Source organism: Primulina eburnea, chromosome 12 (genome assembly GCF_022965805.1).
Source record: "Primulina eburnea isolate SZY01 chromosome 12, ASM2296580v1, whole genome shotgun sequence".
NCBI classification, from domain to species: Eukaryota; Viridiplantae; Streptophyta; class Magnoliopsida; order Lamiales; family Gesneriaceae; genus Primulina; species Primulina eburnea.
Window position 1 is genome coordinate 35959853 of NC_133112.1, and position 12650 is coordinate 35972502.

General features: G+C 31.7%; 1 protein-coding gene across 1 annotated transcript; it reads left to right on the forward strand.

The window, feature by feature from the left end:
• Positions 1–4380: 4380 nt before the first annotated feature.
• Positions 4381–6557, forward strand: LOC140808063 (7-deoxyloganetic acid glucosyltransferase-like). The gene is made up of 2 exons (XM_073165073.1): positions 4381–5002; positions 5480–6557. The coding sequence occupies exons 1-2, from the start codon at positions 4492–4494 to the stop codon at positions 6415–6417; spliced, it is 1449 nt and encodes a 482-aa protein (XP_073021174.1). The 5' UTR covers positions 4381–4491; the 3' UTR covers positions 6418–6557.
• Positions 6558–12650: the final 6093 nt, after the last annotated feature.

A 12650-nucleotide genomic window follows, 5' to 3' on the forward strand; every position in this document is an offset into this window, starting at 1 on the left:
ATATATTTCTAATAAATATAACAATAAAATTAATATTCAAAATATTATTACTATTTTAATTATTAATTAAATGCATATTTACAAATATATTTCTAATAAATATATTTAAATTAATTTTAATAAATATATTTAAATCAAATTTTTGTAATTAACCCATAAAAGTTTTAAATTTTTGCAAGTTTGCCCAAATTTATCAGAAAAAAACGTACTTGTGACGTATCTATGGTTCACCCTCGCTGTATCCAAAATTTAGCTGATTGATCAAACCTAGACAGTAAATATACATTATTATTATTTTTTGAAATTGGAGTTTAGAGTGGATGGCGAAATATTTTTTTCCTGGAATATTTTTTTCCTTATCCAGCTAAAATATTTTTATAAAGAGTAAGTATTAATAATTATTTTAAATTATCAAATAAATCCATCATTTATATTTTATTGCTTTGTAATATATATTTTTAATATTGCTTTTTTTTTCCAATTTAGATTAAATTATAGAAAATAAAAATATGAACTAAAATATATTAGTTATTATTGTATTCAATGTATGCAAAACTCCTTGTCGTCATAATGTTAATGTACATATCCCAAATCTTATCAAATCTTATGTTGCATGTGAAGAAAAATAAAAATATTATTAGAAGATAAGATTTGTCGATGTCGATGTCGCCGGCTTAAGTTTTGTCACCGGAATATGTTCCTTTACCTCGCAAACGTCAGTGGATCTACTAATATATATCATTTAACTAAATGAGATTCAGTGGATCTTCTTTTATATATATATATATTCGTCACACACATTAAAATGACAAAAACTTGTGTGAAACGGTCTCACGGGTCGTATTTTGTGAGAACGATATCTTATTTGGATCATCTATGAAAAAATATTACTTTTTATGCTAAAAGTATAATTTTTATTGTGAATATCGGTAGAGTTGATCCGTTTTATAGATAAAAATTCGTGAGACCGTCTTAGAAGATACCTACTCCACGAAAATAGTTAGTCTAGGGGGTTTAAATTTAATACATGATAACCGATTTTGTTTTAAATGTTTGTAAATTCAAATTTATTAGGACTATCTTTATTTGACTAAAAAAATTAGCAAAACTTGTGTGAGATGGTATCACGGATCGTATTTTGTGAGACAAATCTCTTATTTAAGTCATCCATGAAAAATTATTACTTTTTATACTAAGAATATTATTTTTTATCGTGAATATCGGTAGGGTTGATCTGTCTCACAGATTTGTGAAACGGTCTCATAAGAGACATACTAAAAAAAATATTTCCTTCGTCTTAATTACATAATCAACTTTGTTTTTCACGTATATTAAGAATATTATTGAAAAAACAAATTTTGTACAGTCAGATTTTTTAAAACACCCTTATTTAATGGCATTGAAAAAATAAATTATACTCACCAACAATTAAAGTTGAATAGAATAATTTTAATATAAGGGTATATCGAAAAATAGTTTACTAAATATGAAAAATGAATTTTATATTAAAAAAAACATAGACTATATAATCGGGATAAAGTCTTCGTGAATATATCGGTAAGTGCAACGGAAGCGTCAAAAACAGTTCCAAGACGAATTGTCCAAATCAAAAAATATTGAATATCGCAGCGTTTGACTGGGAACTAACAAAGACTTAATATCATTTTGTATTTATAAAAACATAATAGCTTACCTCTAATTGTGACCAGTAACAACTTTCAAAATTATATTAAATATGAAGAGATCGACTCTCCTATAATGTACTTAAAAGTAAAAGGAGATAACATATTTTTAAATCTTCTAAGTTTGAGTCTGTATATTGTGAGACGGTCTCACGAATATTTATATGTGAGACGAGTCAATCCTAACGATATTCACGGTAAAAATAATACTCTTAGCATAAAAAAAGTAATATTTTTTTTATAGATGACCTAAATAAGATATCTGTATCATAAAATACAACTCGTGAGATCGTCTCACACAAGTTTTTGTCTTTAAGTTTAATGAAATTTCAAAATATATATATATATATATAATTATTAAATGAAATATGTTGTTTAATTAAAAATATGTATGTGTGTGTGGTTGATTTTCATATAGATTAAGAATATACGGAAAAAATTTGATTGTTCAAACAAATTTCTTATTTTGTGCTTATTTAATTAATGTTTTAATGATACATAAAAATGGGTATATTAGTAAAATGATAAAGAGATAATAATAAATGTTCAGAACAAACGTTTATTTATAAATTAGATGCACAACTTTATTATTTATAACTCTAACAGCACATCGTCTAATATTAAGCAAACGATTGACATGAGTGACTCCACATATTTTGATATCAATGAGTCGGGTTGTTAAACACATGAGTTCAGAGAAAAACGTTTCTCACCGTGGGTTATAACATCATCAACAATTTTATACTCGAATTTTTTCTAAAAAACCACTCTATCTCATCACTTCTCAGTTGTCATTCACAAACACACTTAACCCAACATTAATAAAACATATATATTTGAGAGAAAGAAAAAAAAACTATACAGTCTATTAGTAAGACAAAAGGGAGAACATCGTATCCAAATTATTATTACACATATCGAGGAAATAGAGACATATTGAATAAGGATTGACCAAGTCACGTGAAAATTATTAATTGATCATTACATAAAAAACCGAGGAGATTTGGCGATCTTGTTAATAAATGACATCCACCAAATTCCAGGGGTTCATTAATACTATGGATTCATTCGTTCAAAAATATATCTTTAAAAACTACAGCAGTGGTCTGGCAGGTACAATTATATTGTAATGGTCATGTGTATACGTTTATAATTTTTTGTATATAATTATTAAACAAAAAATTGTGTGAAACGGTCTCACGGATCATATTTTGTGAGATTGGTCTCTTATTTGGATCATCCATGAAAAATTATTATTTTTTATGCTAAGAATATTACTTTTTATTGTGAATATCAGTAGGGTTGACTCGTCTCACAGATAAAGATATGTGATAACGTCTCGTAAAAGACTTACTCAAATTTTTATAGTAAGGATATTTAATGTTTGTAAAATTTTGCTATTTTTTTGATAATTATTTTCTGAATTTCATTTATTTAAATAATTGATTTAATACGAGTTTTTTTTTTATTATTTGTAATAGGGTATTTTGAGTATTTATATTAAAAAAAATGATTGATTAAACGCTCGAAGTTAGTCTTTCTAGATTTTTTGACTTTAATAATACAATATGATATAATATACAATATAATATATTAATATTTTCAGATCTGGTGTTCCATACATTCACAATTTCCTTTTTGCGTGTACTAAATATCTATGTATAATATATATTTATTTTTATTTATTTGTTTAAATAGTTATCAATAATTTTAATTATTTACTTTTTTTGCTTATTATATGCTTCTATTTTTTCTTTTTTTTTTAAGAATGATGTGTAATTTTGTTTGAGTGTGTGTTTCTACGAAACAAAAATCGATGAAACCTTGAATATAAAAAACCATTAAAAATATAAAATTGATATATGAGAGGGTTTCGTATTAGTTTTTGTAATGTATATATATGCTGTGGAAAAAAGAGATAATTTTCATTTTCTTAAGATTTTCAATTTTTTATTTTATTTTATTTTTTCTCATTTTTGGACAGACCAATGGGAAATTGGCAGCATTTTGTTAAAGTTGAATAGATCTTTTTGGCGGATAAGAATCCTATTTTTGGTCATTTAGTGGAAAACTTTCTTACCAAATAATTCTTGAAGGTAACGAGCTGCCTACCTAATATTCAAGTACTCCCAAAACCAAAGAAGAAGAAGAACACATTGGAATCAAGGGAATTAAATGATATATTCCTCTTGTTTGGTAAAGTTTATCTTATCTAGCTAGGGGACGAAAAAAGGCAAAAACTTGTGTGAGACGGTCTCACGGATCATATTTGTGAGACAAATCTCTTATTTAGGTTATCAATAAAAAATTATTATTTTTTATGCTAATAGTATTACTTTTTATTGTGAATATGAGTAAGATTGACCCGTCTAACAGATTAGGATCGGTGAGACGATCTCACATGAGACCCACTCACGAAAAAATGAGCTAGTCACTAACAAAAAAAAGTAAAATAAAAAATTTAGCAAACCGTTGAACCAATAAAAAAAATGATAATATCACTATTTATTCAAAGTTTCACAGTGAATTATCGAACATGTCAACAATATCCGACGTATCTTGATAATACAATATGACATTAGCATTCCGACGAAAAATAAGTCATACCAAAATAATTTAGGTCAATTTACATGACAAAAATTATATTTTTTTTCTAGTTTTTTAGTAGCTTAATTGCAAAAGATGACTTTTTTGTAGGGGCCAAAATTTTCAATCCCATTATAACAAAAACCAGCTAGAAAGCAAGCAACAGTATTTGGTCTTGGCCTTCTTCTCCACTGCAATCACTCGCCAAACAATTCCACCCAATATGTATAATCGCTCCCCCCTTCCCCATGTCTTCGTCTTCCCTCTGCCGCTTCAGGGCCCCGTCAACTGTATGCTCAAGCTCGCCGAGCTCTTATCCCTGCAAAACATCCGAATCACCTTCCTCAACACGCAGCACATTCAGCAGCGCTTGCTCAGCTGCACAGACCACAAGAGTCACTTCAAAAGGTACCCCAATCTCCGTTTCGAGACAGTCCCGGATGGCCTGCCTGAGGATAATCCACGCACGGGGGATCAAATCCCGAATCTGCTGGCGTCTATGGAAATTGTGGCTGCGCCCATCTTCAGAGAGATGGTGACTGTGGGGGCATACGGCCCGGACTCGGAGGCGCCGGTGACGTGCATAATTGCGGACGGGATATTCACTTTTGCGCCGGGAGTCGCGGGGGAGATCGGCGTCCCGCTGTTGTACTTTGACACCATTAGTCCTTGTGGGCTTTGGGCTTATCTGTGTTTGCCGAAGCTTATCGAAGCTGGGGAGGTTCCTTTCAAAGGTGAGCGAGCTCTGTTTTTTTTTCTTTATGTGAGATTGTACTTGAGAAGTACAAAGTACACGTACTACTCCGTGCTCAATTTACTGCCGAATTGATTTTCATATCTTAGTTGTGATATTGAAGTATTTGTGCCAATTGCCCATTTCTTGGGAACTCGAATTTTTTGATGTAGCGTCATGGTATTAGAGTAAAGATATCTTCTTCATTCTTACCCAAGCTTAGCAGAGAGGATTTCAAATTTTTAGCTTTGAAAGAATTCCGAATATCGGCTCATAATTTTGTTAGGACAGGGTTTTTGTTTTACTGCGCCAAGACCGAGTTTTTACTATTTGGGAAACTAAAAATTAATGTAGACAAATTTAAGGACGAATGTTTGGATTTTTCTCAATTTTCTGAGGATGGCCTATGAATCTGCCTCCTGCAGCATCCTTTAATTTGTTCTTTGCTTATTTGAGTTTCCTTTTGAATATAATGTAGATGATAACATGGATGAGTTGATAATGAACGCTCCCGGAATGGAAGGCATCATTAGGCGGCGAGACCTTCCCAGCTTTTGTCGCGCAAAAGACCTCGATGATCCGCTCATAAAACTTGTTCTTAGAGAGGATGAACATATTCCCTTAGCTCGAGGGCTGATTTTCAACACGTTTCAAGAACTAGAGGCGCCTATATTATCTCAAATGCGCAATATCTGCCCAAATGTTTACGCCATAGGACCCCTCCACACTCACTTGAAAGCAAGGCTCGAGGCTGAAACGACCACGTCAAATAGTATATGGAAAGAAGACATGAGCTGCATTTCTTGGCTCGATATGCAGCCCTTGAGATCTGTTGTATATGTCAGCATTGGAAGCCTTGTGATCATTACAAAGGAACAGTTTTTGGAACTTTGGCATGGTTTGGTGAATAGTGGGTCGAGATTCTTGTGGGTTCAAAGGCAGGGCTCGGTTATAGGAGGTGACATGGGGTCTGAGCCGCCGGTTGAATTGGCCCAAGGGACAAAAGAAAGGGGTTGTATTGTGAGTTGGGCTCCACAGCAAGAGGTTTTAGCACATCCTGCGGTAGGGGCATTTTTTACGCATAGTGGGTGGAACTCGTCGTTGGAGAGTATAGTAGAGGGGAAACCGATGATTTGTTGGCCATATGGTGTGGATCAACAAGTGAATAGTAGGTATGTCGAGGAAGTGTGGAAGCTGGGAGTGGACATGAAGGATATGTGTGATCGAGTCGTGATCGAAAAAATGGTTAAGGAGGTTATGGAGTCGAGGAAGGACGAGTTATTGGAGAGGGCAGATCATGTAGCCAAGTTGGCCAAGGCGAGTGTAAGTGAAGGAGGTTCGTCTTTTCGAGATTTGGATCGTCTGATCGATGATATGAAGTCGATGAGGATACAGGCGACCTCGGGGCAAAACTAGTGCTTTGTGTATTAGATAGAGTTCAATCTAACCAGAACCATTTCTGATTCTTCTTGAGGTCCTTTGTTGTCTCTCCATTGCATTATCTCATTGTGCAATCCAAATTCACTAAAAAATATATGTTTTTGAGTGAAGATTTACTTATTTTTCAAAGATAAATAATGATCGGGGACGTTACGTGTAATAAACTCGTAAAAGTGTATACTTTCTTAACTAATAAAATAAAATAAAATAAAAATAAGCATAAATTGTTTTATTTGATCAATAATTAATATATGGTGCATAAATGACATTTTCCTTTGGTTTATCAACATATCCTTAAAATAATATTGTAATGCCAATATTTATTTATTGTGATAATTGCCTTTGATGGATAGAACAATCGAAACGAGATACTTGAGTTATTATATGGTTTAAAATATTTAAGTTGTACTGTTATCACCGATTATAGTTTTGGGAGCAAGTGTTTGGTCATACAATTGATATCAGAGTCAATGTCACGAGTTCGATTCTCATTGATTACAAAGAATGCAATTATTAGGAGGAGTTTGCTGGGTACTGGATAGAGCAATCCAAATGTTATGTTTGAGTTATTGTACAATTTAATTCACTTTCTACCTCTCGTATAATTCATGTACCACATACTTATTATATTAACACATTTTTGTTATTAATACACACCTGCATCTATTTAATATCAACATTCATTATTTGTATGTCATATTGTTCACTCATTTATCTTTATTCTTATTATATATTAAATAAATATCTTTCTAATTTTGTTTACAATTTCACAATTAATATTATTGAAAATAAATAATATTATTAATTTAATTCACTTTTGATTAAAATAATATTTTAAAAATATGAAAGAGCCTTTGGACACCTTCGATAGTATTATTTAAAATAACATAATATTGTTGTTTTATAATTAATTAATGTTTAGAATTTTTGTCAATTATTTTTTACGAGTTTAATTTATTTAAACTTAAAATTTTATCATAAATTGGAATGAAGAAGTACAACATAAGAAAAAATTATTTGTATAAAATTAAAAATAACATATAAATCAAACGTTTTAAAATTTATAATAAACTAACTTTACGAATGTTTGTTGTATTGTGCCCAAATATGTTAAACTAAGTCGGCATGAAGATGGTGATATATTTGATTGCCACGTAGTTCGGAATTTCTTCGGAGATGATCATGAAATCATCGGTTTGAGCCATGGACGTATATTGCGGGTTCATCAACTTTGTCGTTGGACCAATTTGTCATGTAACCCCCTCTCATCTTCAACAATCATGTTCTACAAAATAATGCATGTTAACATAATATATTTTAATTTTTTTCTTTACAAATAAAGAGATGTACCTCTAACAATCGCTCATCGAGATTAGAGTGAAGAAATAGAGAGTGAGCAAAAAGCTCAACTCGTAGTATTGTAAAACTGAATAAAGAATACAAAGAGAATATGTTTTTATATAGCTAGGGTAAACACAAAATGAATAAAATGACTAATCTACTCTTAAGAGCTAACAATAATATATTCTAACATCCCCCTCAAACTCACGATGCTACAGCTAAAAGCATGGAGAGTTTGTCAGACAAAAAACGGAAGCGAGAAGCGGAATATGCCTTGGTAAACATATCAGCTATCTGCAGAGAAGAAGGAACGAAAGGTAACGTGATGATGCCAAGCTAGAGATGATGACGAGTGACGTGACAATCAATCTCAATGTGCTTTGTCCTCTCATGAAAAACTGAATTGCGTGCAATCTGAATTGCACTCTGATTATCACAATATAACGGAGTAGGATGACGAAGAAGGATACCGAAATCCGCAAGCAACCAATGTAACCAAACAATCTCGCAAGTAGTTAAAGCCATAACACGATACTCGGCTTCGGTAGAAGATCTAGAGATAACAACTTGTTTCTTACTTTTCCAAGAGATAAGAGAATCTCCAAGAAAAATACTGAAGCACATGGTTGACTTACGATCCGTGGGATCGTCAGCCCAATCAGCATCAGAGTATGCACGCAGCTCTAAGGAGGAAGTAGAAGGAAACAAAAGATTCTGAAACTGAGTTTCTCGAAGATACCTGAGAATGCGAAGACAGCAACCCCATGAACTGTAGTTGGTGCAGTGATAAACTGACTTACTACATGAACATCATGTGCGATATCTGGACGAGTCACAGTGAGATAAACCAAGCTGCCAACAATAGTACGGTATAAGGTAGGATCTGGCAAAGGATATCCATCTGACAGAGAGTACCGAGCATTGGTCTCAAGAGAAGTATCAACTATCCTGTTATCAGTTAGACGTGCACGCTCAAACAGATCTGCTATGTACTTTGATTGAGATAAAAGATAACCTTTTGGAGAATAGGCAACCTCTATTCCTAGAAAGTAACGTAGCAAACCTAAATCTTTCATAACAAAGCAGCGAGCTAACTCAGACTTCAAAGCCTCAATACCATCAATATCATCACCAGTGATTATCATGTCTTCCACATATAAAGACATAAGCATACGACCTGCACAAGTACACTTGAAAAATAATGCGGAATCATGATGACTAGGAATAAACCCAAGCGAAGTAATCACTATAGAAAATTTCTCAAACAAAGCACTGGGAGCTTGTTTGAGGCCATAAAGAGCTTTACGAAGTCTACAAACTTCACCAGGTTGGTGAGCAACACCAGGAGGAGGAGCCATAAAAACTTCTTCATGAATATCACCATTCAAGAAAGCATTCTTGACATCCATATGAGATATTTTCCATCGACGAACAGAAGCAACAGCAATTAGAGAACGAACTGTCGTCATTTTAGCAACGGGGGCAAATGTTTCCTCATAATCCATGCCATGCTTCTGTTAGTAACCTTTAGCAACAAGACCAGTTTTGTAGCGTTCAATAGATCCATCAGATTTGGTCTTGATCTTGTAGACCCAGCGAGAGCCATTGGTGTGCTTTCCTGGTGGCAACAGAACCAAATCTCATGTATGAGTCTGATGAAGAGCAGTTAGTTCCTCGGCCATAGCCTTCTGCCAAAGTGGATTACCAACAGCTTCGCTATAGGACAAAGACTCAGAGAGACGATGAACAGAGGCAACAAATGAAGCGAAAGAGCTAGAATAACACAAGTAAGCAAAATCAGGTAGTCGAGTAGACTTACGAACCCGAGTGGACTGACGGAGTGGAGGATTATCCGCGATGCCAGGAGATGATTGGGTTGTCGTAGGGGGATTTGGAGGAGCAGGAGTCTCGGGTGTGGTCGTGGGCAAAGTCTCGTCGGTATCGGAGGTTAAATGATCAATACGAATAAGATCTGCATGTGTCATATTATGCAAACTAACAGGTATAGAAAAGAATAGAACATGTTCAAGAAACACAACATGATTGTGAGTATAAATATGTTGGGATGAAAGAATGAATATGTAGATATTGATTAGTATTTATAGTGAAATATTTTATTATTTATTAAACTAGTTGTTGAAGATTTTAATTTTATTTAAATTTAAATATTATAATTTTTTCATTAACTGAAAAGTCATTAGGCTTTTTTCAAAAAAGTCATTACAAAATATAAAAAAAAATCATTACAAAATTTGAAGTTGGATTTACAAAATTAATTATGCACGAGAATTGAATTTTTGAATTCAAGATTCTCGATTAAGCTAGATGCATATCCTACTGAAGTTTGAAGCAAATATTAAGAGCATCATCTGATCATTCAACTGTGTTGTTCACTCATATATTTGAAAATAGAGTTTACTGCATAATGAGTAATCTATTGTAACAGTCAGAAAAAGTTTTTTCTACGCAGAAATTCTTGTTGTTTTGTTAGGAGTTTAGGCCATATATAAGCTATACTGAAGAGGGTTTTTACAAACTGTTGTACTATCCAAAGTCTTCAAGTACAAATCTTCATACCGAAGGACAGGAGGAGGAAGGAGAGACGTAGAATGATTACACGACATTTAAACTTCCATTAATACCTCTAGACCACTTTTTACTTACTGCAGTTATTTGTCTACATCGTTGTCTATAGTCTTGCAAAGAAACATTTTTATCATAATTTTTCCCTCATCAATTTTAACATCTACCCGACCACCACCAACATCTTTTGTCATATTTTCATTATTTTGACAACACATTTGTCTGAGTATTTGAATATCATAGAATTATTCTTCTACAAGTTTTTCCAATTTCCTAATTTTGCATGTTGTTTCCTCTATATTACATATAATATTCACCGAGTCCAATAGGCTTCTTTCCGCACTTTTGTAAAATATATTTTAAGCTAGCTCGTTGCACCCACCTGATTGAGATTTCATTCTTTAATCGTGTATTATAAGGTTTTTATTGAATCAACTCTAAAATTTTGTGTTACGTATTGTATGATAAAACTTTTTTCAAGAAATGACAATTGACAAAAATTTGCCTGTCACTTGGTGTTCGGATCTTTGCCAAATATCATGAAAAGTGAAATACCTAATTTTTACATGGCTATGCATATTTCAAGTAAATCTTAGTTTCAATTAACACCAATTTTTTTTGTGAAATTTGATCGAAAGATTAATCACATTTAGGTTGTGCTCGGATTGATGAATTTGAAATAATAGATTTTAAGTTTCTTGACTTGATATGACTGAAAGATTTAAGTTGTGCTGGAAGGAAGAATTTATATTTATGAGTGGATAATAAATGATTATGTTGGAGAACGAATTTGACTTTGAAGCAAAATATATACTTAAACATCACAAGAGATTTCAAATCTTTTATTCTAATTTAGAGTCAAATAGATAAAATGGATTCAAGATGTGAATTTGAAATAAAATTCACTCAAATCCTTCGACCAAATGAAGCTCAAGTGAATCTCAAATCAACTATATAATATCAAGCAACTTCAATAGTAATTGTTGAGGGGGAGCTCATTGTGCGTGGCGCCTAAGGTGAGCGATTTCACCTTTTGGAACAATTGTTGATTTCAAATACACCGAAAACGAATCACTTCTCCAAATAAAATTGTTCCCAAATTAAATCTTTCAATCAAATTCTATGCTTAAAAAATAACTTATAATCAATCGTGTTTTCTAAGATTTTTATTTAATCAACTCTAAAATATCTTCACTGATCCTAACAATGTCAGTGATGTTATAATGTGTCCTTTGAAAATTCGAAAAAAGTTACATGAAAGTTGTAAATCATAAAAAAATCTCCTGAAAACTAAAATAATAATGAGGATTTCTTGAACATTACCTCTAGACTCCAATAACAATATTTATTTTATTTTATCAATATATTAAAATATATGTTAGTTGTATATATGATTTATTTATTGAGTTTTAATGTAATTTTATTAATATATAAATGCGAAATTGTAATATTTGAAAAAGGAATTACTATTATTTTATTACGTTGAAAATATATTATTAGTATGTGATTTTGTATTGAGATATATTTGTATTAATTAATTATTTCAATATTTTAATTCAAAGAGTATGCATTTATCATAATATAATTTTTAAGTAAACATTTTTTTTTAAAAAAAATATGATCAATAAATAATCTTGAAAAAAGGTGCATTTAATTAAATTTAATGATAAAAATTGGACTTAGAAGCAATTTGGACAAGTGTAAAATCGAATTTTTGGTTAGATTATGTATCAATTAAACTATTTATAAATAATTCATGTATCAATTTATTAATTATCTTAGTTCCAAATATTTTTGATTCTATTTTATCTACAAAAAGTATGTATACTTTGTTTCTTTGTTTTTCTCACATATGAAAATATTATTGGAAAACAAATTTACAATTAAATTTCATATTTTATATATCTTTATTTAATTAATTCATTAAAAGGCAACATAAATTTCTAAAACACTAGCTAATAATTAAGGATGTGAACGAACTAAGCCGTTAACGAGCTACTTGGTGTTAAATTCGGTAAAAATCTCGTTTGAAATTGTTTGTTAAGCCTATGGAGCCGAGGTCTAGCAAAAAAATATTCGGCTCATCAGCTCGCAAGCTTGCTCACGAGCTCGAGATCGGTTAGTTTTTTTTGGCTAGTTTGTTGGGCCATGAGTTTTCGTCACACATGTTATTTTATTGAAATGTAAGCTATTGAAATCCTATCAAATGATAATCATACCCTTTAAATTCTCATATATTAGTTTGTTCTAAAAATACTCGATGATGTCTAAAATGAACTTGTTTA